Here is a 27,558-nt window from a genome sequence, read left to right as displayed (position 1 = left end):
AAATTCAGAGAAACTCCAAAAAGATTTTGGGCTTCCAAAAAGGTATTAAAACTTGGAAATGATTGCTCAGGAATTTAATTTTAGTTTAAAACTAGCATTTTATAACATTTTAAGGTTTAAAAAACATTTTACATATACTCTCTCATTATAATCTCAAAATAACCTTAGGAGTGAAGGACTATCATTTTTCCTATTTTACAAATGAAGAAACTGAAGCAGTCAAAGGTTAAGAGACTTGCCCAAAGTTACAGTTAGGAAATGTCTGAAACAAGATTTGAATTTAAGTATCCCTAACTCCAAATTCAGAGCTCTATGCACTGTGCCATCAAGCAATGGTTATAGCCTAAGGCAAGCAGTCAAAATCTGGACAAAAGTTTGTTGTCTCTTGTTTTGTTTTTAAATAAACATTAATTAGTTCACAAAGTTCCAATTATCTATATTCTGGGAAATGTCACACATCCATCGTATTCATATTTGTTGCCATCTTCATGGTACGGCGGAATAATGCAACAGATACTAGTGTATAAATATTAAACTATTAAAAAGTTGTTTCAAAACCCAACAAAAAGTCCGAAAGATAAGAGAAAAAAATGTTCATTTTTTCTTTAATACATCACAACGCTACAATGTCAAAGAAGGCATCTCAGATGAAGAATTTCTCCATTCAGTCTCTGCCAGTGTATAGAAAACCTAAATGTTGCCCTAGTGAAGCCTAATATAGCATCCCCACTAGGTTACCTCCCAATTATCACTTACACTGATGAGTTAAGTCCCCAGACTGAGACTGCACCCTTGGGCTAAAAGAATGCACTGTAAGTCTCCGCTCTTAACAGTATAGCTCATGAGCTCCCACCAGTGTGTTTTTCCTTGACAACTGGCTAACAGACCCAATTAACTCTTAGTGAAAGCTTAGACTAAGATGGTTATAGTAACTATGAGAACTTCAAAACATTCCTCCCATAAACTTGTGGCACACTCTTCTACAAAGAGAAGAATGGGCACTAATTTAAAGTATGACAAAGTAAGGCACACATAAGTTACCATATATGTATACACATGTGTAACCAAGGCAATTCCGAACTCTAAAACCGTAGGAACCTGATGTCCTTCCTCTCCACCTGAAGTTCTCATAAAGATCTCTTCTGATCTGAATGTTCATCTAAGCTCCCAGAAATTCCTTCTCTATGTAGTTCAGCTATCAATTGCCTCTCTTTTAAATCCATAGATGAATCTCTTCTCTGCTATTCAGCTCCTTGAAGCTGCTTGTCCTCAGGTGATTACCCTCTATATCTGTTTCTGTCTGAAGTATGACTGCTGCATCCACTTGACTTTGAACTCTCTCAAACTGACTTTCCAAATGTTAGATGAGATATTTCCCCTGGACAAGTAGTTCTGCTGCTAGATACCACTGTCCATGGATAAAGAGAGGAAAGGGGGAAAAATCCCCTTTGAGGGAAGTTTTAAATTAATTAATTAATATCTGATAAATATAATTAATTGATCACAATATAGTTTTAAAAGTGAATGGTGGGGGGAGGGAGGGGAAAAAACGAAACATAAGCGAGTGCAAGGGATAATGTTGTAAAAAATTACCCTGGCATGGATTCTGTCAATACAAAGTTATTATTAAATAAAATAAAATTAAAAAAAAAAAAAGTGAATGGTGGGACTTCTGGCCAAGATAGCGGAGAGGAGGCACACAGCTGTGTAGCTCCGCGTTTTCTCTCAGAATCCATTTCATTACAAGCCTCTGAATTAATGCTTGACTGAAAAAAAACCCACAAATAGTTACCAAGAGAAGCCATCTTTGAAATTCGCCAGGAAAGGTCTGTTTTTGCTCGAGGGCGGGGACGGTTTTAGATCGGGTGCAGGCAGCGGCAGAGAGAGCACAGGAGGCAGCTCACAGCCGAGCAGACCTGGGGGGGAGGGGGCGGACGGGGGGGGGGGGGTGATCTCAGCCATCTCTGCAGGGGGAGCTTTGCTACAGAATTGGATACTTTGCTCTGGCAGCGAGCCAGCAGCCCAGCAGAGAAGCTAAAACACCAGGGGGGTGGGGGGTGGGGTAGGGAGGGAGAAGAATACAACTGGAGTCTCTCCAGACCTGGCCACCCCTCCCCCACAATGTCTCAGCATGCTCTCAGAGTCTCAGAGCACAGGCGCAGCACTGTCCTGCTAGTGCCTCACTGCTGCCCGCGCAGTCTGTAGAGGAAGCGCCATAACACCACCCAGTCCCTCCCCTCAAAAAAAAGTAGATTCCATTTGGGTTTTTTTTTTTCTTTTTTTCTTTGCTAGTTTGTCTTTGATTCTTCTCTGGCAAAATGAGCAAAAAATTGAAAAGGACCTTAACTACTGACAGCTTCTATATGGATAGAGAGCAGACTCTAAACCCTGAGGAAACCAAAAACAGACTGTCTCCAGGTGAATCCCCAAAGGAGGAGATCATCTGTTCCTCAGCACAGGTGAACCTCATAGAAGTAATTAAAAAGGCTCTCACAAGGGAGCTAAAAGTAAAATGGGAAAAGGAGAGGGAGGCTTGGCAAAAGAGTCTGGAGAAGTCATCCCACTCATTTAAAGACAGAGTGGATAAAGAAATAAAATCCTCGAAAAATAGGATCAGTGAATTGAAACAGAAAATAGCTCTCTAAAAAATAAAATTGGCGAAATGGAAAAAAATTCCATAGAACAAAAGAACTCAATTGGACAATTAGAAAAAGATTTTTAAAAAGTGAGTGAAGAAAATACTTCATTGAAAATCAGAATTGAACAAATGGAATTGAATGACTCGAGGAGACAACAAGAATCAGTCAAGCAAATCCAAAAAATGAAACATAGAAAAAATGTCAAATACCTTCTTGGAAAAACAACAGATCTGGAAAATAGATCTAGGAGAGACAATCTGAGAATCATTGGACTCCCAGAAAAATATGATGAAAAAAAGAGCCTGGACACTATTTTCCAGGAAATTTATTAAAGAGAACTGCCCAGAAGTCATAGAAACAGAGGGTAAAATAAATTGAAAGAATTCATCGATGACCCATTGAAAGGAATCCTAAAATCAAAACACCAAGAAATATAGTGGCCAAATGCCAGAACCCTCAGATGAAGGAAAAAATACTGCCAGCGGCTAGAAAAACCCAATTCAAATATAGAGGAGCCACAATAAGGATCACCCAGGATCTAGCAGCATCTACATTAAAAGATCAAAGTGTCTGGAATGTGGTATTCTGAAAGGCTAAGGAACTTGGTATGCAACCAAAAATAACTTACCCAGCCAGAATGAGCAGCTTTTTCCAGGGAAAAAGATGGACATTCAACGAAATAAGCTAATTTCACTTATTTTTGATGAAAAACCAGAACTTAACAAAAAGTTTGATCTACAAATATATAACTCAAAAGAAACCTAAAAAGGTAAAAAAGAAATTTTGGTAACTATATTTTTGCTATAAAAATGTATAAAGAATACATGTATACCTTGTTCTAGAAACTAGATGTGGAAAGGACATTGTACCAGAAAAAAGGTAAAGTGGGGCTACTACATCTCAGGAAGAAGCAAAGGAAACCTATTATATCTGAGAGAAAGGAGGGGGATGAATATAGTGAGTATTGTACTGCCTTCAGAATTGGCTTTAAGAGAAAAATTTTAGACATATTCAATTTATGGTGAAACTTCTCCCACCTCATTGAAAAGTGAGAAGGGAAAAGTGAAAAGGGAAGGAATAAGCTAAGCGGAAGGGAATACGGAAACTGTGAGGGAAAGGGGTAAGATAGGGGGAGGAACTCTAAGATGGGGGGAGGGAAAATAAAAAGGGAGGGCTGTGAGAAGCAAGTGGTACTCACAAGCTTAATACTGGGAAAGGGGGTAAGGGGGAAAGAAGGGAGAAAAGTGTGGTGATTTTCTTTTTTAAAATAATATAGTTCTCTCTGGGAGAGAAACACACCTGAAGTGGGGAGATACATGCAGGTTAAAGGTAAAAGGTTGGAGCAAAATCTACTATGCTTCAGGTGAAGTCAAAAAAGCAGGGGTAGCCATCCTGATCTCAGATCAAACAAAAGCAAAAATTGATCTAATTAAAAGAGATAAAGAAGGGCACTATATCTTGCTAAAGGGTAGCACAGATAATGAAGTAATAACAATATTAAACAACTTGCACCAAGTGGTATAGCATCTAAATTCTTAAAAGAGAAATTAAGAGAGCTGCAAGAAGAAATAGACAGCAAAACTATAATAGTGAGAGATCTCAACCTTGCACTCTCAGAATTAGATAAATCAAACCACAAAATAAATAAGAAAGAAGTCAAAGAGGTAAATAGAATACTAGAAAAGTTAGATATGATAGATCTCTGGAGAAAACGAAATGGAGATAGAAAGGAGTACACTTTCTTCTCAGCAGTTCATGGAACCTATACAAAAATTGACCATATATTAAACATAAAACCTCAAACTCAAATGCAGTAAGTCAGAAATAGTAAATGCATCCTTTTCAAACCACGATGCAATGAAAATTACATTCAACAAAAAGCCAGGGGAAAGTAGAACAAAAAATAATTGGAAACTAAATAATCTCATACTAAAGAATGATTGGTTGAAACAGTACATCATAGATATAATTAATGACTTCACCCAAGAAAAATGAGACATCATACCAAATTGTGTGGGATGCAGCCAAAGCGGTAATAAGGGGAAATTTCATATCTCTAGAGGCTTACTTGCATAAAATAGAGAAAGAGAAGGTCAATGAATTGGGCTTGCAACTAAAAATGCTAGAAAAGGAACAAATTAAAACCCCCCAGTCAAACACTAAACTTGAAATTCTAAAAATAAAAGGAGAGATCAATAAAATTGAAAGTAAAAAAAAACTATTGAATTAATTAATAAAACTAAGAGTTGGTTCTATGAAAAAACCAACAAAATAGACAAACCCTTAGTAAATCTGATTTAAAAAAGGAAAGAGGAAAATCAAATTGTTAGTCTTAAAAATGAAAAGGAAGAACTTGCCACTAACGAAGAGGAAATTAGAGCAATAATTAGGAGTTACTTTGCCCAACTTTATGCCAATAAATTTGACAACAAATACCTTCAAAAATATAGCCTGCCCAAACTAACAGAGGAAGAAGTAAATATCCTAAACAGTCCCATTTTAGAAAAAGAAATAGAACAGGCTATTAACCAACTCTCTAAGAAAAATCCCCAGGACCAGATGTATTTACATGTGAATTCTACCAAATATTTAAAGAACAATTAACTCCAGTGCTATATAAACTATTTGAAAAAATAGGGATTGAAGGAGTCCTATCAAATTCCTTTTACAACACAGACATGGTACTGATACCTATACCAGGTAGGCTGAAAACAGAGAAAGAAAATTATAGACCAATCTCCCTAATGAATATTGATGCTAAAATCTTAAAATATTAGCAAAAAGATCACAGAAAATCATCCCCAGGATAATACACTATGACCAAGTAGGATTTATACCAGGAATGCAGGGCTGGTTCAATATTAGGAAAACTATTAGCATAATCGACTATATCAATAATCAAACAAACAAAAACCACATGATCATCTCAATAGATGCAGAAAAAACATTTGATAAAATCCAACATCCATTCCTAATAAAAACACTTGGGAGTATAAGAATAAATGGACTTTTCCTTAAAATAGTCAGGAGCATATATTTAAAACCGTCAGTAAGCATATATGCAATGGAGAAAAACTGGAACCTTTCCCAGTAAGATCTGTAGTGAAGCAAGGTTGCCCACTATCACCATTATTATTCAATATTGTATTAGAAACACTAGCCTCTGCAATAAGAATTGAGAAAGAGATTAAAGGAATTAGAATAGGCAATGAGGAAACCAAATTCTTTGCAGATGATATGCTGGTATACCTAGAGAACCCCAGAGATTCTACTAAAAAGCTATTAGAAATAATTCATAACTTTAGTAAAGTAGCAGGATACAAAATAAATCCCCATAAATCCTCAGCATTTTTATACATCACCAACAAAATCCAACAGCAAGAGATACAAAGAGAAATTCCATTCAAAATAACTGTCAACAGCATAAAATATTTGGGAATCTATCAAAGGAAAGTCAGGAATTATATGAGCAAAATTACAAAAAACTTTCCACACAAATAAAGCCAGACTTAAATAATTAGAAAAATATTAAGTGCTCTTGGATAGGCCAAGTGAATATAACAAAGATGACAATACTCCCTAAACTAATCTATTTATTTAGTGCTATACCAATTAGACTTCCAAGAAAATATTTTAATGATCTAGAAAAAATAACAACAAAATTCATATGGAAAAATAAAAAGTCGAGAATCTCAAGGGAATTAATGAAAAAAAATCAAATGAAGGTGGCCTAGCTGTACCTGATCTAAAACTATATTATAAAGCAGCAGTCACCAAAACCATTTGGTATTGGCTAAGAAATAGATTAGTTGATCAGTGGAATAGGTTAGGTTCACAAGACGAAATAGTCAATTATAGCAATCTAGTGTTTGACAAACCCAAAGATCCTAACTTTTGGGATAAGAAGTCATTATTTGATAAAAACTGCTGGGGTAATTGGAAATTAGTATGGCAAAAATTAGGCATGACCCATACTTAACACCATATACCAAGATAAGATCAAAATGGGTCCATGATTTAGGCATAAAGAATGAGATTATAAATAAATTAGAGAAACATAGGATAGTTTATCTCCGAGACTTGTGGAGAAGAAAGAAATTTGTGACCAAAGATGAACTAGAGACCATTATTGATCACAAAACAGAAAATTTTGATTATATCAAATTAAAAAGCCTTTGTACAAAGAAAACTAATGCAAACAAGATTAGAAGGGAAGCAACAAACTGGGAAAACATCTTCACAGTTAAAGGTTCTGATAAAGGCCTCATTTCCAAAACATATAGAGAATTGACTCTAATTTATAAGAAATCAAGCCATTCTCCAATTGATAAATGGTCAAAGGATATGAACAGACAATTTTCAGATGATGAAATTGAAACTATTACCACTCATATGAAAGAGTGTTCCAAATCATTATTGATCAGAGAAATGCAAATTAAGACAACTCTGAGATACCACTACACACCTGTCAGATTGGCTAAGATGACAGGAAAAAATAATGAATGTTGGAGGGGATGCAGGAAAACAGGGACACTGTTGCATTGTTGGTGGAGTTGTGAATGAATCCAACCATTCTGGAGAGCAATCTGGAATTATGCCCAAAAAGTTATCAAACTGTGCATACCCTTTGATCCAGCAGTGTTACTTCTGGGCTTATATCCCAAAAAAATACTAAAAAAGGGAAAGGGACCTGTATGTGCCAAAATGTTTGTGGCAGCCCTGTTTGTCGTGGCTAGAAACTATAAATTGAATGATGCCCATCAATTGGAGAATGGTTGGGTAAACTGTGGTATATGAATGTTATGGAATATTATTGTTCTGTAAGAAATGACCAGCAGGATGAATACAGAGAGGACTGGAGAGACTTACATGAACTGATGCTAAGTGAAATGAGCAGAACCAGGAGATAATTATATACTTCAACAATGATACTGTATGAAGATATATTCTGATGGAAGTGGATTTCTTTGACAAAGAGACCTAACTCAGTTTCAATTGATCAATGATGGACAGAAGCAGCTACACCCAAAGAAAGAACACTGGGAAATGAATGTAAACTATTTACATTTTTGTTTTTCTTCCCAGGTTATTTTTACCTTCTGAATCCAATTCTCCCTGTGCAACAAGAGAACTGTTCAGTTCTGCATACATATATTGTATCTAGGATATGCTGCAACATATTTAACATATATAGGACTGCTTGCCATCTAGGGGAGGGGGTGGAAGGAGGGGAAAAATCGAAACAGAAGTGAGTGCAAGAGATAATGTTGTAAAAAAATTACCCTGGCATGGGTTCTGTCAATAAAAAGTTATTAAAAAATAAATTTTAAAAAAAATGAATGGTGAGTAAATATTTATTGTGTTGCAGGAAAAAAAATACAAATTTATCTAAGATTCACTTTTAACTCTAGAAACTAAACTTAAGAGTAATAATTTAGTGTCATGTAGACTGAATTCTTACATTAAATACTTTCTTTTCCAAAAAGAAGCAAGGAGTAGGGTGTTCCTACCTAAAATGCCTGATTTGATCATCTCTTTTAAGTCACAAGAGTATGTTCCCAATTATTGCTCCCTTCTGACTCAAATAAGAGACTTATTCACATCTAACCCAGTCTTTTTAATGGCCCCTTTTTTGTGATAAGGTTCCAGGCACTCAGAAACCAGTTTTATTACTAAGGAAAGATTTATAATTATTAGTTTATAACTATAACTTTAAGGTCTACTTAAGGTATAAAAAGGAAAATGTAATTTAAATTGATAGCTATATGAAGAGACAATAGCACAAGACCATTTGAGGTTCTTAATAATACCTCATCTTATTTAAATCAGTTACATTTGCAAAGCATGTTCCTCACAAAAACACTAAGAATTAAACAACATAAAGACTATTTCCCTCAATTTACAATTGAGAAAACTGATTCTCATAGAAGTTAAATGACTTGCCAAAGATCAGACAGCTAATGATAGTATAATAATATATATAATATGTTAATATTATATATATGTAACATATATATAATATAATAATGATAGTATAATAATTTAAGCATCTACAACATACAAGGCACTGTACTAGATAATGGGAACACTAAATAAAAACAAATCTTGCCCTCAAGGCTTGATTGCTTGTTGTCCTTCATGCTAAAGAGGACCAAAATAACATCACTATGCAGAGGTCAAGCTACAATGTATATGACTGAGGTTGATCAGGCCAACAGGAAGAGAGCCTCTACTACGAAGGCCTACCACAAGTCAGGCACAAATAGTCCATATGAACATTTGAATGGAGATATCCCGAAACGTGCATGGCTCACCTTTCCTTTGAGCTACTGCAATTCTGCTTTGTTCATAGAGCACCTTCTTTCATGCAGGCGCACCATTTTGGGCTGTTCTGTACCAGTGTGTACCATGTCAACCATTCAGTTCCAAAGTCATGCAGAATAGCCTTGAATGTCCTTGTATCACTTCTGATTTCCATCTGAGCATTTTGTCTTATGTGAGTCTTTTAGGCAAATTTGCATTTGACATATAAATAACATGACCAGTGCACTGGAGTGTGCTCTCTGCAGGAGAGTGTGAATGTTTGTCAGGTCAGTGTCTAATACCTTATCTTGCCAAGTGATCTTCAGAATCAAACAATTCAAATAGAATGAAGGGATTCAGTTTCCTGGCCCAATGCTAGAATACTGTCCAGCTTTCACAGGCAGACAACAATGAGGTAACACAACAGCTCTGTAGACCTTCAGTCTGGTAAGCAGTCTAATACCTCTTCTCTCCCATACTTTCCTCAGAGCTTCCCAAACACTGAGCTGGCTCTGGCTACTCATGTGCCAACCTCATCATCTATGTGTACATCCCTAGAAAATATACTGCCAAAGTAAGTAAACTGACTTAAAGTATTCAAAATTTCTCTGTAACTGATGTTACATGGGCTCCATGTAACATGATGGATAGTGTGATACTGACTGGTAAAGAAACTTTATTTTCTTGATATTCATTATTAAGCCACAAGCAGCAGAGAATCAATCCATAACTCTTGTCGCATCTAAGCCTCAGAAGCTGTACTGAGTGCCCAAACATCTGTAAACAAAAAGTCATGTTCCAATTCTCCCTCCACTTTAGTCTTTGCTTGTGACTTTTTCAAGTTAAATAAATTACCATCAGTTGTGGTAACTGATCTCAATGTCACTTTCATCCTCATTAAAGCCATGACAACATGGCTGAAAACATCATATCAAAAGCATGGGAACAAGCATACAGACCTGCTTCATTCCACTAGTGACAGAGAAAGCTTGAGAGCATCATCCATTATCCAGATCTCAGGTAAGCATGTAAGTAGACACTGTGTCAACTGTTCCATGGGCCTTTCTGAAGCCACATTGGTTCTTAGGTAGATGACCACCTTTCATGTGAAGGATCATCCTATTAAAGAGGATCTGGCAAGAATCTTGACAGCAATGACTAAGAGAAAGACGCTTCTATGAATATCCCATTTCCTTTTCCTTTATAAAGATAGATAGTAGAGGCATCCTTGAATTTCTGGAGGATAATCTGCTCTTTCTATATAACCCAGAAGACTTTTAGTTAGTTTTTGTATGACCAGTGGATCTACTGCCTTGTAAATCTCAACTGGAATAGAATCAGAACTAGGCTCTTTGCCATACAGGAAGAGACTAATGACATTCAAAACCTCTTCTTCAGTTGGAAGTTCAATTAGAGAGGAATGGACTTCATCCTGAGGTATATGATCAATGACTTCACCATTGGTTGATAATGATTTGTTGAAAACATTATTGAAGTATTCAGCCCCTCGCTCCAAGATTGCATCCTTATCATTAATCAACATGGTTTCAAGTTAAGATGTTCCACAGATTTTTAGTCCATAAATAGCTTTCAAGATATCATAAAGATACTTTGTATTATTACGATCAGTATAAAATTGATTTTCATCTGCATTCTTATTGAGCCAAGAAGCCTATATCTCTCTAAACTTTGCTTTTGATAGAATTAAACATGGCCTTATTAGAAACAAACTATCCTGTTGGTAAATCTTGTGGAGTTCTTGTTTTTCATTCAGCTGGTTTTGAATTTTCTCATCATTTTCATTAACCAGTTTTGATGTTTGCAAGTGTTCTGACCCAGATCCAAATCTCTAAAAGTTACCCACTCCTTTTCTGGTCCACTGTTACCAATCATGTACTAGTTCAGCTTTCTCTCCAAGTTAGCAACAAACTGTTCACATAGGGAGAAGCACTTTAATATGCTGCAATTAGTCTTCTGGTAATCATTTGCCTTGAGGTTGCTGGTTTTGTTGAATATGAATGTTTAGCTTTGAAAAGATAAGTCTATGATTAGTCCAGCACTCTGTGCCAGACATCACCTTTGTCACTCTCAACTACTATCTCTTTTCCTTACAATAATATAGTCTATTAAACGCCTATTTGTTGCAAGGATGAATCCATAAAGTTTTATTGTATTCAGGTAAAAGTAAAACAGTGTTCATGATAAAAAGGTCATAAAATGCACACATCTTCAGTATTAAGTGACTATTTTTGATTCCATTACTTCCAAGTACTACCTGCTGTGTCTGATAATCCATCCCTCTTCTGGCATTAAAGTAACCCAAAATTACAAGCTTGTTTTCTTTTGTACACTGATAATAAGGCTTTCTAGAGTCAGATTTTTCTTTTATCTCATCAGAATTTGTCATGGTGGAAGAATACACAATGATTATGGTGGGTGTGGCCACTTTCTGGCACATGGCAATCATGTTGCCTTGAACCTGTCATTTACTCCTTTTGAAAGGTGTAAACACTTTTTGACTAGATTAGTTTTGATTGAAAAACCTATGCCAGCTTCACAGAGTTCCCCATCATTCCATCCACTCCAGAAAACAAACATCTAGCTTCAACTTCAGCAAGCTGGCCTCCATTTGCCGGTCCCATTTCACTCAAATATATAATTTGGATGTTTCACAACAAGCTCTTCTTATCTTTTGGGTCTACTGACTGGATTTTGTGTTGACCATAAGCATTCACACATTCTGTACTAATTCAGAAGTGAGCAGAAACATAAAACAATATATACAATGTCTACAAAAAGACATTGTATATATTGTTTTATGTTTCTGCTCACTTCTGAATGAAAAGAACAAATGAAAAGAAAAAAAGAAATTGAGTACTGTAATTTTAATGAGCAAGTTTGTCCCAAAAGAACATAGGTAGGAGAATATGAATCAGTATTCATATACAGTGTCAGGCTTAACTGATATATCTGTTAATTTTTTTTCTTTTATTCCTTGTTTTAAACTTACAGAGTAGAGAGAAAGAGGATATTTGGAAATGAAAGCAACATAAAAACAAAAAATAACAATAAAGATTTTTTTAACAAAATTTTAAAATGCAGGAGTGGGGAGATTCTAGCACTTCATTTGGTTCCATTCCTGAGTATAAAAAAATAGTTGATATAAATGGTATACTTTTTGACTAAAGACAGACTTTGTCTGGCAGAATCAAAACAGAACAAGTGGCAAACTGTTGAATCAAGTTCAGTTTATTCTTCTGTTACTCGCTTAAATCAGGTTCTATGCTTTCATTATAAGCACCAGCAGATGAAGTATTGGCTGAACCTCAGAACTTGAAGTAAAGTAAAAGATTAAGAGGAAATATACTTCTAGGGTTTTGAAGAAGGCTTAATACTTTAATTTAATATAAACAAATAATCAGTCTTTACACTGGAAGTAAATTATTTTTGACATTGATTTTGACACTATTTAGATTTTGTGGCTAAATACCAAATGCTAGATACTCATTGCCAATTGCAGGAAGGAAAAAATGGTAAATTATTTATTGAATTTAGGATTTATCTTTTTTCTTTAAAGGCTTCAAAATGATCATTTGGTATAATTAAGATAAATGCTTAGATTTTCAGTGAACTGATAGAAATTTGAGGCATCTTGCAAACATGGTCCTAGACATAATGATAGTAATATTTTTCACACATTTCCTTAAGAACTTGTGATGCAATTATAGCCTAAGTTCTTTTTGGCCATGTATCCACCTTCTGCTTATCTTTCTGAGACACAGCACAGCAATGCTTCACCAGGGAAGCTTTCCAAAAGGAACAATAAATAAAAAACACATGAGCATAGTTAAAGAATGCCAAAAACTGGAAGACTTCCATTATATTAAATTTCAGCTTTTATGTAGACAGCATTTAAGAATGAAACTAAAATGACAATGAGAAGACAAAGATATAGAAATATCTGTAAAGATTTATAGAGCTAGCACCATTCTCCATCAGTGATAGTGGAACCACTACAGTTGCACTCTAACATTACAGTCTCCATTACATGAGTTAATAGAAATATCACTAAAGAAAAAAAAAAGTTCAGTTAGACAGGACTACGTACACACAGAGGAGGTCCATATGAGAACTGACATTGATTTGCTGGCACTTGGCAACTTAATCTCAAGAGATATGAGAAAAGAAAGGACATTAAATATTTGAGTAAAAAAATCCCCAACAATATTATCCAAAAAAGTTGACAAAAAGAATATAAATAACTTATAATCCACATGTCCAAATTTTATGAGAATAATCTACAAACTTATCAAAAGTATCTTTGATCAAAATATGACAAGAGAACAGACAAATGTCTGCAAGCAATATTATGCAGCATGCTATATCTTTATGCTCCACAATTCACTAAAAAGTATTTATTATTGTTGCTTTTTGTTTGACTACAAAAACATATTAAATTCTGAGGCTCAAAATACTATTTTAAAGACTGTCCTTATTAAGGCTGCAGACAAGAATTTTATGAAAAAGTCAGATAGTCCAGTAATACATAAGGTAGTGGGCCTTTATTAGGGAACATTTTAACTCATACAAAGAAAAAAGCAAAAAAGTAAGAAAGAAGACACCAAAAAACAAAGGCATAAGTGAATAGGAACAAAAGAAGAGGATTTCATAGCAAAGAATGCCAAAAAATCTCATCTGCCAGAGGGAAAAGGACTTAACTTAGAAATAAGTCACTACTATAGTCTCTTAAATAGTAGGTCAAGATCTGCATAAGAGATAAGGATTAGCAATTGTCCTTCAGAGGGTCAGTATTCATCTTTGAAACAGGTTCTATGAAGCTGACAGACCAAGCAAGAATTATAAGGAAAATGCAACTTCTCTCTCAGATTAGTCTGATTAATTGGTTCCCTATCTTTGAAGTCAAAGGAATGAAGAAAATAGGATTTAGTTAATAAAGCCCTAGATGTATAAGGATTAGGTATGGAAGTTTCCAGAATGGGATAAGGAAGTTTCGAGAAAAAGACAGGATGGGAATATTAGCAAGAAGTGGAGGCAAGTTTATGTAATGGGCTGAGGCTTGAGTTGATGCACTGAGGTCCCAAGTACGTGAGGCTAAATAGCAATTGGACCATACTCTATTAATATATAAGCTTGGAGAAAGAATGGCCCCACCCACTCTTTGTGCAAGTCCTAATGTGTTGTATAGGAAATGATGTGCTTGGTGAGTGGAGGCAGGGGAGTGGAAAAGGAAGGGGAAGGAGAGACTGCTTGCATTTTGCCACTGCGAGGGCTCTTTCAGTTCAGATCTCTTTCTGTTAGCTGGCTTCCTGTCACAGCTGCCCATATTGCTATCGCAATCCTTATTCACCTCTTCACTTCAATAAAGACTGAAGATTTTTCCCTTAACCTGAATTCCTGACTCCAGCTGATTTTAAATGTGTGGTCATTATAAGTTTAGAACAAAGGCAGCCTGCTTTATAAAACCTTAGAGAAGCAAAAATCAGAGTACAAAATTCTTTGAAAAATATAATAAAGAAAATTTTGTTTAATCCCCAAAACAGGGAGACATATGCCAAAAGTGTTTTCCACATATATGGAGTACATCTAACACACAGTTAAAAATAGAGGGATTTTCTATAGATAATGAATCAATCTTAGTTTAGTTAAATGATTTACCCAAGTTTTCTAGATTGATTTACCCAAGCTAAATGAAGGAAAAAATTCCAAAATGTATGCAGGATCTTTGGGTCATAAGAGTCCCTAAATCAAAAGTTACAATGGTTAATGGAGTAAGTCTTGAAAAACAAATAAAAACCTATTCTTTCTTGTTCATACAGATGGTCTGTGTTCTGTTTCATCTTTAAAGTACCTTCTTTTTACACTGCTTTTCAGCCTATAAACTGTTTCAAATACTTACATTCAAAGATGAGATTATAAATACTTGAAACTTCAATGGATCTGTGATCCCAAAGGCATAGGTAACTGACTTAAATGAAGGGGAGGAGAAGAAAGATGCCTGGAATATATGCTGAAATGTACCTAATCATATGTTGCCACATGGGAAAGGGATTTGACTTTTTCAGCTTGGCCTGAAAATGCAGAACTAAAAGCAATAGGCAGTCCCCCTGTTTTCAGTAGTTTTGTCCCACCTTATCCCACACCTCTGGCCTAGATTACAAATGAGGTCCCTTTCACTTCTAAAATTTTCTGACTCTCTTCAGTTCTGGGAACCAGAATCATGCAAAAGCACATCCAAAGGAGAGTGAGCAGGATGGTAAGGGATTAAAAAAATCATACCATATAATAAATAAATGGTTGAAAAATTGGTGATATTTACCCAGAGAAGACAAGACTTATGGAGGACATTATGACTTTCAAATATTCAGAAGGTTCTCATGTGAAAGGGATTAAATTTGTTTTGCTACCTTGCTCTTCATTTAAAGGCTTATATCTTGTAAGGTAAAATGGAAGACCCATAGAAAAATTGTATCAGCAAGCTCAAGAAAAAAAAACCTTTTCCTTTAATCTAGGAGAACTGGCAATATCCACACTTTATATCACTGCAGTTGCAGAGAGGAAGATGGATTGACAGTGTCTGGTTTTGAAGTACTTTTAAAAAATGTTTTTCCAAACCAACATTTAAATTCCATGGAGTTTGTTGGATACCCCTCTATTTTGAAGAATACATATCTCATCTCAGAGACATAACCACCCATGTGTGCGTGACTCAATAACATTTAAAAAAAAAAGTTTGAGTTTAGGCACTATGGATTGAGGAATCTTTTCTGTTTGTTACCAACTAATCTGATTAAGTAACCAATAATGAAAAGGCAACATCCCTGTTTAACTTAAACAGTTTTATGAACTGTCTTACATTATCCCCTTCTCTCTCCCACATAAATATGTTTTAAAGTAGAATCAGTGTATATCACTGCAAATTCATGGACAGAATAATTGGGCAGTAGGAAAGACCTGAGTTCAGATTTCATTTCCAGCATTTATTATTTGCCACTTGAGGCATGAGGAAGTCACTTAACTACTCTTGAGTCTCAGGTTCCTCATTTGTAAAATGGGATTAAAAATAGCTACAGAAGTAACCTCACAGAACTAACATGAAGCTCAGATGAAATATAAAGTGCTTTGCAAACCTTTAAGCATTATGTAAATATAATCTATTATTATTATTATTATTATTATTCCCTGGTATAAAATAATCAAAGAGATGTCCATCTGTTGAAATAATAAAAGCTCCAATGTTTTGGCTTGGGTTTTTAACCACATCCTCTTTTCACATTCAGTGCAAATTATGTGACTCCCTTCTTACCCTGGCAAATTCCATCGGTTTGGGAAGCAGGCACATGACCATGACATCAAAGCGAACATCACACACGGTCTTCAACCACTTGGTGACAAACTGAGGTTTCAGCTTTTCTACTAAGCTTCCAACTTCATCATCCATCATGTAAGCTGTAGAGTGGAACCACTGAAAGACCATGCTAACCAGCCTGGCTAAGCTTTCAGTGGGTGTATTCTCACTAGGGGTACAAAGACTCACCTGCAAAACATCAAACATGAACCCAAAGTCAGATACAATCAATCAGAACATATTTACTATTACATTTAAATTCAGGGGAAAATATGTCTTGGATTATCCTTTTAGAATAGGCAGTTGCACTGAGCTAACAATAATAATAATAAATCATGTTTATATAGTGCTTTAAGGTTTACAAAGTACTTTCTAAGTTTGATCTGTCTTTTAAAAAATCATTCTGTATTATACAAAGAGATTGTCAGAATCCCAAACAAAGCTTCTTTAGTATTAACTCACTTTCAACTCAAGGACTTTGAGAAAGGTCCCACTCCTTCTAATTTAAGCTTCCTTGCCTCAGATACTGTCCACCCAACAATATATCTCCCATTTATAAATATGGTCTTGGGAACTAAGTTCTGCTCGAGGCACTTAGCCACATTCTTCATAAAGACTTCCCATATCCCATCCAGACTTCCTGGGTGGCCAAGTCATTATAAGGTAGGGATTCTTAATCTTTTTGTGTCATAAACTCTTGTGGAAATCTAATGAAGACCATGGTGGCACAGGGATAGAGTACTAGCCCTGAAGTCAGGAGGACCTGAGTTCAAATCTGGTCTCAGACACTTAACAGGTACTAGCTGTGTGACCCTGGGCGAGTCACTTAACTCCAACTGCCTCAGGGGAAAAAAAAATTCCTGACAGAACAGCACAGTGCTTCGCATAAAGTAATCACTTTTATAAAGGTCTATTGAGTAAGTTACTCACACATCTAGAAATCATCCCAGTCATTATATTGGTGAATAATTATCTTCCTTAAATGCACTGTGTCCATTCTGCAACTCCAGTCTATCAATCTGCACTGGTGTGGATAGTCCTGGCCCACTTCCAACAGCACAAAGTATATACCAAACTGCAGAAGTCTACTTTCAAATCAAATTATTGAGACACATGCCACACTGATTTGAATATAATACTTTTCTAAATCTGGCTTGTACAAAACTCTAATGTAGAATATAATAGCTGTGATATTTCATTGTCTACAACGTTTTCCTTTTAAATATATTTAAAGGAATGGGGATAGAGGGTGGGAGAAGAATAGGGGATGAGAAGAGCAGATAGATAATATGTGTAAAAACAAGATTTTTCTCTTTGAGGCAACCAAAGGATATTCCCACAAGGTTATTGCAGTTCTCAGCTAACAAACCTCCTCTAAGTGATTCTGAATTCCACTGAAGAAGCTCTGCAATGTTCTATGGCTTCAAATAGTCAGAATGTGATTCTTAATAAGGAACATTATGAAGAATATTACCATTCTAGAGAATCCCTCTCCTACTTGAATTCTGCAATGCAGTCTTCACAGCCAAGGTAAAAACCTTTGGTGAGTATAAGTCTCTTTACTTATATATTACTTAATAATAAAAATTAATACTTTCTTACTACTATTAAAAGAAATTCAAAAAAATGCCAAACCTCCATATACTTACTTTGCCTTTATGAGAATAACTTAAATAAGTATTGTGAGAATCTTTGAAGAATATATAAGAAGGGAAATGATAGGCTTTCAAAGATAGCCTACAGAAAACCATTCTAAAGTCACACAACTGACTGAAATGTCCATACAATACAAGTCCCCCCTATGCTTTTGTTTATTAGTTTATAAAAGCATTCAATTTAGCACGAAGGCCTGATTTAAAGACCCTCCCCTAGCAAAATGTCTCCCATGAATACAATAAAATCACAATAGATTCACTAAAAGACAACAGAAAAAAAAACTTTGATCAATGAAGCTAAGTTTAGTAATGTTAAGTAAGACATAAAATAGGAACACACAAGTTACACTGATAATCATGCATCTTTCAAGATTCATTGTTGTATGACATTATGAGGATTATTGATATTTCCATACTTCCATACTTGGAAGGATCTGTGGTCTCATCATTGTGGATATTTTGTCCAATGATGCATAACATATTCCATCCATGCATTTTCATCCTATATGACTTTTGACCATGTTGCCCTCAAAATTCTTCAAAGAAGCTCTAACTAAACTGTTGTAGTAAAAAGAGCATTGTAGCAAGGATCTCCATTCAAATCTCATGTATATCATTACCTGGATGACCTTGGGCAAATCACTTGGTTTGAATCAAGGCCATAGTTTCCTCATCTTTAAATAAGGTGATTAGATTACTTGGCCTCTTTGGAAAGCATATTTTTCCCTCTTTCTCCTTTTCTCTCCTTCTTTCTCTCATCTCTCTTTCTATTTCTCCTCTCTCTCCCCCTCGACTTGATATTCCTAACTATGGAGTCATCAAGCAAATGCTTGCTCTATTATTCTATATTTCAAGGATTTTTTTAGTGATTCTTAACATATACAGAAGATACATCTTCTTGGAGAAGTCTTGAAGTCAGCATTTTGCTCAGCCAAATCAAATACATAATTTATAATCCACAGACAATAAACAGAGTAGACTCTTGCATTCTCCATTCCTTTCAGTAATTGAGTAACTATAAAAATATGAAATTCTGTAAAATTTTAATTATCTTCATCTTCATATTCCCATCTCCTACCTTCATCAAGTATTCTTTCTTATAAAAGTTTTGTAGAGGAAGTTAAGTAGACTTATAGATCTTAATTACTGATATTTTATTGCTCTTTTTCAGTACTATTAACGTTTGAAGAGGCAGTGTGGTATTCTGGATACAGAGATGATCTCAATCAAAAAGACCTGTATTCAAGTCCCACCTATGATATACACTGGCTATGGTACTCTTGAAAAGTCACTTAACTTCAAAGTGACCTAGGCATCAGTCTTAAGAATATAAGTTGAAAAGCAGGTATTGATCTGAATTGGTAAAAGAAGTTTCCTCATCAGAAGTTTCTTATACCAAAGAAAGTACAGGTCCATTAAACACATACACACACATACACACACACACACACACACACACACACACACACACACACACATTAAAAAAAAAACCTGTGATTTCCTCCTCCTTCCCCCAAAGAGTTTGATATCTTCTTTTCTCTTTTAAAACCTAATGCCCATTTCTTCAGAACTATGTTGGCTGCCTTAGAGACAACTTTTATAAAATAATAGCTTGCATTTTACATATGAACCCCACATGGAGGTGAGTGTGATTGTTATCCCTAAGTCACAAAAGGGGGGGAAAGTAAGGCAGAAAGAGAGTAAGTGACTTGTTCAAAGTCACAGAGCTAGTGGGTGTCAAAAGCTGGATTTGAACTCTTCTTCTTTGACTCAAGGAACAGGATACTATCCAATGAGACACGCAGTCATTCCCCATCTTGCGCCTCTTCCTATTTTGGAGAGTACAAATGTAGTACCTCCATTATGGAAAAAATGTCTATCACACAAATTTTCATAGATTCTTTTTCCACTTTTTGTCTGTACTTCTAGTTTTATATTTAAACTTGTTTTTTCCTATTTTTCATTTTTTTGTGAGGTAATATTGCTCATAATCTCACATTAGCCCCTTTTTTAAGATTTTACAAACAAGTTTATATTTCAAACCAGTGTTTCTGTTGGAACACTAATTCATTCAGTAAATTTATTTTACTTTATTCAGTTTGACAATTAGTTTATATTGATAAAATTTCCTGAGCAAATAGGGATCTTCCATGTTGATGTTTGTTCTTTTACCTATTTCCCTTTTTGGTGTCAACAGCTTGGTAAAATAGGTCAGGTAGGAGGTACTCTACCTGGGAACTTTCCTTTCTAACTCTGAAATTCTGTGATTGCAATTTGATTTTTATTTTCACCTTTGATCAAAATTGTTGCTCAAATGAGATAATATATGTAAAAGGTTTTGTAAGCTTTCAAGCACTGCAAAAATGCAAGGAACATTATTAGTAGTAGTAGTAATAATTAGTATTAAGATGATAATCTGACTAAACACACAACAATCTGAAAATTAGTCCCATATTGATGACCAACTCTTACTTAACTAGTAGATTGTAATCTGTTTTATTTTAGGTGATATTATTCAATGTTCACTATGTCCAGAACTCTTCTTTTCTCTTCTTTATGAATCTCTTGAACTATTCATGATATGTAGGCATGAGACTTCAGTATATATTATCAGCCTTCGGTCAATATTTCTTTCTCACAAACTATATTTTTCCAACATATTTTCTACTGTTATCTCATAATATCTACCCTGTTATCTGACATTGCATTGAAGTTATCTACATTAATATATACATTGATTTTATTTGGAAAGTCTTATTGAGCTCTTTATAGAATTTCTCTACTTTCTCATGCATTGAAACTAATATTGTTACATAAGGCTTGATTTTATTCAGGGTGTTCTTTTTTGCAAATGCTTAACATGATTACTGAAAGGCTTGATTTTATTCAGAGTGTTCTTTTTTGCAAATGCTTAACATGATTAATGAAATATGAGGTAACTGAGTATCCCATGAAATAATGTGTATTCTTGTATTTGATAACAACAAAAACAATTCTGCCAATTTCTTAACTGCTCCTCCAAAGAGAACCTAGTTTCCCCCTTTACATTTAGCTGCTGCTTCTTTTTGTCCTCTGGTTTGTAGACTATATCTACTCAGTGGTCACTGGACAAAGATCTCACATGTAAAGTACCAACAACTAAATTCATTTTTACAAATTCTCTTACCCCCTAACCCTTTCCTGTCTAATAAAGTTTGTTTATATTGAGTTTGAGTCCATTTGGACCCCTTTTTCCACAGGAAAATATTACTCCCAACTTCAATGAACATTCTAATGATGTCAGAATATGTTGGCTGCTGTTCCCATACAAGGGATATAATAAAATCAAGCTTTAAATTCCAATAAGTAATTGAAAAAGAATATGAATGATGTGAAAACACTACTAAATAGAAAAAAATCAGGTCACTGTGAAGATCACTATTCATAGACAACTATGTCACATTCCACAACAGGATGCCATTTCACATAAATCTTAGATATGTTGGTGATTATTGTCTTTATGGTCCTTAGTAGTTAGCCTTCTATTTTGGAGCTTTGTATTACTCTATTCCTACTCCCATGAAAAAAGAGGGGTGGTAATTCTTCACTGCCTTAAAAAGGATTAGGCTCCTATTTCCAAGAAGATAAGAGATATTCATAGTCCCTTTTTTATTCCTGATCATTACAATTAAGAGAAGCATTTAGGCTCAGGCAATGAAATATTTCAATAATGTTTGGTTATTTAAATAAAGCTGGATTTAGGCTGAAGAGGATATTTTAAGGCCAGGAATTCTAGGGATCACAGCTATCCTCACTCCATCCCCAAAACCAATTCTGTTTAGAGGCCACCTCTAAACAATCTTAGACTAACGTGGCAATAATAGTCCAAATATCTCTAGCACTTTGAGTTTTACAAAGTGTTGTTCTTCACAACTTTGTGAAATAGCAAATAGTGTTTTTTCAGTTGTATCCAACTCTTTATGACACCATTTGAGGTTTTCTTGGCAAAGTTACTGGAATGATTTGCCATTGCCTTCTCCAGCTTACTTGACAGATGAGGAACTGAAGAAAATCAGGTTGTTAAATGACTTGCTCAGGGTTACACAACTAGTAAATGTCTGGGGCTAGATATGAACACAGAAAGATGAGTCTTCTTCACTACAGGCCTGACATTTTATCCACTGCACCACCTAACTCCTCAGCAAATATTATCATTTCCTTTTAACAAATAAAGAAATTGATACTCATATGGTTGAAGTGATTTTCCTACTAAGTGCTAAGCTGAGAATCTTCTGATATGGTATCTCTTTTTTCCTACTATATCATGAAGCCTTCTTAATGTAATATTAACAATCAATAAAACTTGTGGTTGCCATGATCATCCAAGCTGTGTCTGTATTCTTTCTCCCAGTTATGAGACCTAATCATCACTAGAGTTTTGAAACCCACCATACCCATTTCAGCAGAAATTATGAGTTTAGTTCCCTGGGGCCATTCAAGCTGTTCTGAACTGTTGAGGCTAAATCAAACACACTGATGTTGGATTATTCATTAACAGAGCCAAAAGTAATATTTCAATTTTCCTGGAATCGTATATTGGGTCATGTGTAGAAACAGCCATTAAAATAACCACAAACCTATCAAAAGTTCCCTAGGGCCTGAACTATCAAGCATGTGTCATGTCCTGTGCCACTGTCTGTACTGTACTAAAACCCGAAGTAAAACATCATATCCTGGTAATGTCAATGTTTGGTTGTGTGCCAAGAAGTACATTATAACTCTCATGCAGAACAGTATCTTAAGCTTATTGTTTCCTCTCCATTTTACTACATTACTCAGCCAACATTATAAAAATAGAAATGCACAAGAACAAATTTCCTCATCTGTGAAATCTCATAATGAGAAATACAATGAAAGATAATGGGCTTAAAAAAAAGTATACACACAAATAGATATATTGGTATATGTCCTTACTAAGAACCATATTCCAAATTGGCTGAGCAGTCGTTGGTCATGTTTATCATCATCTTTGTTATCAAAGTCAGTATTATCCAAGGAATGATGGGAAGAGGAAAGCCCCATTTGTCTTCGACGGTTTAGTTCATATTCTCTCTGCTCAGCATGAAACTCAGCTTCCTTCAGCAAGCTGTAAAAAAAAAAAAAAAAGGGTGGGGAGGGAATTTTCATATCAAACAGTTTGGAAACAAATGGTTGATAGTGAAGAATTATGGAAGGATAGCCAAAAAACATAAGTATTGGTTTAGTCATCAGAGATCAGTTTGGCACAACATATAAAACAATGGATTTAGAATCAGAGGATATGAATACTAATTCTGGCTCTGTCATATATACTTGTAGGACCTTAGGTAAGTCATTTAACACCCCCATGGAGATGCTAGTTCCCTTATAGATGTCAAATGATGGAGATTTAACTAAAAAGTATGTCATCCCTTCCAGCTATGTATCTATGAACCTGGGATCTATGGCCTTTTGAGGCCTTGTTATACTCATCTGTAAATGAAGAGAATGGATATAATCACTTAAAGTATCTCTTCTAACTATGAATATATGATATTGTAAAGCATGAATCTCTCAGGATTCTAAACAATGGTCATTTAGCCTCACATTTCAACACTTTCAATGATAGGGAACTCACTTCATTTATGTTGTACATCTCTTTTTTATAAATTGAAAAACTAGAAAAGTGACTTCCCTCAAAACACACAAGACAACCATTGGAATGATGGAGGCTAAGCAAAAATCCAGTTCCATTTCTTAGTTCTTCCATAGGATTTCAAGGCCCCCTTTCCCTGTCTTTAAGTTTATCAATGTTGTAAATACACATAAGACTATTGGGGAAGACAGGAGATTATTTTCAAAAAAAATAAGCTGACAAAGTTGAAATACAGAACAAACACACACACCCTAAAAAAGGCATAAAAGAGGAGCAACATAATTTTTTGACATATGTAGTGGGGAAAAAATAAATGAAGAAAAGTATTTACATTTAAGATTTTTTTCACTTTCAAAGAAATACCATCAGTCATAAGGCTCAAAAAAGAAATACATCTCATCAAACACCGTCACTGCAAAAAGTTGGTACATCAGAGTTTACACATCTTTATTTATGAATAAGAAGTAACCCAAGGTGATGGCCAGCAACTCTGCAGTCTAATTACCTAATCACAGCCTCTACTGTACACACAAGTTCCTCAGCCCCACATTCCCGTGTGTTGATGGGAGGAGGTGACGTCTGATACAGATGTGTCTCTGCTGTAGCTCCTGATGACCCAACTTCATTACTATGGTGGTTTGAATGGCACCTTTTGCAGTACCGGACAGGCCTGTTTCCATGGCGACCACAGCACCCTGCTGAGAAGCAGGTAACAACAGCCCTCCTCACATGAGAACTGCAGTTCTGAAAATAAAGAAATTTTTAAAATTAAATAACCAATGTAAATTTACTTAAAAATTGGAACAAAAGGGAACTTAATGAGCCAGGCAAACATCAGGATTCTTAAAAATGGACATCAGCATTTGAAAGCAAGGCTCTCCATAAGTACAGATCTCTCTCAGTTAGGTTTCAGTAAGGATGAAGTGACCCAAAATGTTTCCTATTGATCTAATAGAATCAAAAGGTCAAAAAGAGAAATGTTTCAACTCTAAATATCTAAAAGAAAAACTAAAGAAAACAAAACATCTAAATATCAACTATGCTGCAAAGCCCTCTCTAAGCATACCTCAAAGATCTCATATTAAAAAGAGGCATGAATATTTTTCCCCCAAACCCACACTTTTTTCTGAACTTCCCTATTTCTCTTGACAACTCCACAATTCCTCTAATCACTGGATGAAACTTAAGTATTATTCCCTGATTCCTTATTATAATTCATCTAAATAGCTAAATCTTGTTATTTTTACTTTTCTGTCATCTTTTACATCTTTGGCTTAGGTCCCCTTCTCTCCCACTCACACAATCACCCCTCCACTCCCCCAGCTCCAGTACAAACTGTCTCCACCTTCAGCAAAAAACTGCAATAGTTTCTTAATTAGTCTTCCTGCCTCCTTTTTCCCCCACTCCAAACCATAATCCACACAGCTGCCAAAATTATTTTCTCAGAGCCCAGGGCTTGCCATGTCACTCCTCTTAACAATAAGGTCTGGTAGCTCCCTATTTATTACCTTTAGAATCAAAAATAAAATCCTTTGAACATTAAAACCTTTCACAAATGGCCTCAACATACTTTTCCAGTCTTATGGCATATTATACTATTTCTTGAATTCTATGGTGGAGTCCAATCGGACTTCTTACTCTTTTTCCATACCTGTACTTTTGCACTAGCTGTCCCCCAAGCCTAGAATGCTGTCCTTCCCTTCTTTGACATTCATAAAAGTCCAATAATACTTTCTACACTAGGTCTTCCTTTCTAGCTAGTGCCCTCCTTGCAGAATCACCTTGTATCCCTTTTGTGTTTACAGATATACCTATGTTGTCTCTATTAAATATAAGCTCGTTGAGAACAGGAACCTTCACTTTTATTTTTGCAGGTTCAGGGTCTGGCACAGACAGCCTACTGATTGATTTCATCAGTCTGGGGGCTTCCTCACCATGCCCAGATACAGATCCTAATTCTTCCCTACTCCATCAGTTTTGAGGGTCAAAACAAAACAAAACATTTATCCCCTAGTGGGCAGCCTTCTTAGTGACAAATGTCTCTGTTCTAGGCCAGCCCAGCATAGTGCCAAACATAAGTCCCAGGCTGAGCCTCTTCCTGAAACCTCTCTGACAAGAGGACCCAGGGTCACCTCCTCAACATGAGCTCAGCACCCGGAATAAAATTTTTACCACGTGCTTCAGTTTCTCTGGTGAGGGTGGAGCCGGGCCTACTGAAGAGCTGAAGAGGGTGGGAGTAGGAGTGATTATAAATCCAGCCCCACCTCAACACATGTGCAAGCGGCCCTCACTGTGCTTCCAAGCCTTCGAATTGGAGGGCTTGGGCACCTATCCTGTGCCCTTAGGAGCAGAGGTGGGGCAGGCCTGCGAAAGGCTCCCAAAAGCAGCAGTGCCCTTCTTTCCCCCCTCCCCCTTTAATGAAAGGGGCACGCAACCCCATTGTGTGTTTTTTAATTTGCTCTAGGAGGCAAATAAATAAAATTATAAATAAATAAATGAAATAAAAAATAATTCTAGTAGTGGAAGAGTAGTTTGCCTGAAAGCCCAGAACGCCATACCAAAGAGTGGCTACAATTCCAGCCTGTAATTGGCCAGCACATCTCTGACGCCCCGCCTTCATGACCCTGGTCCTCAAGCGGCAAATGTGTAATACTGTGAGTAATCTGCGCAGGCTCCAAAGATGGATTTCTCATTGGCTAGTTTTTATTGGGGAACCACTTATACATGTGGTTAAAAGTGTATTTTATAGGCAGGAGTGTTTATTTGCATATATATGTACATATATTCATGTATATATTGATATATATAGGTATCTTTTCTATTGACATATATATGTTCAAATATGTGCATATGTGTGTACCTTTTTTTTAACCAGTCAGTGTGGTTTTATTTCATAAATATTATTGAGGGAACTACCTCCCTTTACCTTCTATTGGAGGTTAGCACCTGATGTGGGCAGCCCTAAAGAGCTATTTAGAGAATTTAATTGAATTGTTTGCTGATGCAAAGCTGTGATGTTACAAGCTGCACTTTCTAACTCTGAGGTCATCTCTATCCATTTATTCTCTCTCTCACATGTATTAACATGTAAATACATATTTATTATTCATTCATGTAAGTTTTCTTTCAATGCAAATACAGTAATACTATGTAAGAACCAGAATTGTGTCTGTTCTCCAAAGCTTAGCTTGGTTCCTGGAGATTCATCATGTCAAAGTAATGGATTTTTTACCTTGATTGCTTTAGAAGTAGATAGATAGATAGGAAGACAAATAGATAGATGTATACATTTATATATAACATAGATAATAATATATATTGCTTTAGAAATGTATGATATTATTGTGCCAGAGTTCTTTTTTATTATCCTGCCTCAGTTTCCCTATATTGTCCTGCCTCCATTTCTCTGAATTGTGACCTAATTGTTCTGGTCAATCCTGCAATAGCACCCCTCCCTCCTAATCATGATGATCCAGATAAGGATAAAAGACCTTCTATCTTAGATATTATAACCCCAGCCCTTCCCTACTTACCAGAATGCCTCCCCCCATTCTGTCAGTACCAGATCCATAGTCCTGTTCCAGCTCTCAGCACCTTGACTCTGCCCCTGTGTAGATAGCACTCTGTCTATCCCGTGTCCCCTGTGTCTGAACCACATGTATAGATGTCATTGAGAACTCACATTGTTGCTGAATTCTGGGAGACAATAGTCTCATTCAGCCCTGGGACCAAACCATGGATCCATTTGGTCCCAGTAAATCTCTCCCTTTCAAAAAAAATATTAAATACTCTCTAATCTCTATCTTGCCTCAGTTTCTTCAGCATTACAATATATAGGAATATATAACATAAATATAAGAAATGAGACATGTAGGGGCTACAGTCTGCATCATTACAGTATGTCTGTTCACCCCTTTTGAAAGCAACCAGAAAAATCTTTTT

The 27,558-nt window shown here is 35.7% G+C and overlaps 1 protein-coding gene across 1 annotated transcript in view; it reads right to left on the bottom strand.

Annotated features, from left to right (window-relative positions):
* UNC79 (unc-79 homolog, NALCN channel complex subunit) overlaps positions 1-27,558 on the bottom strand; it is a 325,074-nt gene that overhangs the window by 193,715 nt on the left and 103,801 nt on the right. Inside the window, exons 12-14 of the mRNA XM_051977373.1 lie at positions 24,122-24,360; positions 22,917-23,088; positions 16,267-16,497 (exon numbers count right to left, since the gene is read on the bottom strand). Coding sequence (XP_051833333.1) covers positions 16,267-16,497; positions 22,917-23,088; positions 24,122-24,360 — 642 coding nt within the window. The remainder of the gene's footprint in view (positions 1-16,266; positions 16,498-22,916; positions 23,089-24,121; positions 24,361-27,558) is intronic.

Source organism: Antechinus flavipes, chromosome 2, assembly GCF_016432865.1.
Source record: "Antechinus flavipes isolate AdamAnt ecotype Samford, QLD, Australia chromosome 2, AdamAnt_v2, whole genome shotgun sequence".
NCBI lineage: Eukaryota > Metazoa > Chordata > Mammalia > Dasyuromorphia > Dasyuridae > Antechinus > Antechinus flavipes.
Note: the sequence above shows the minus strand (reverse complement) of the source record. Positions and strands in the feature narration are given on the sequence as shown.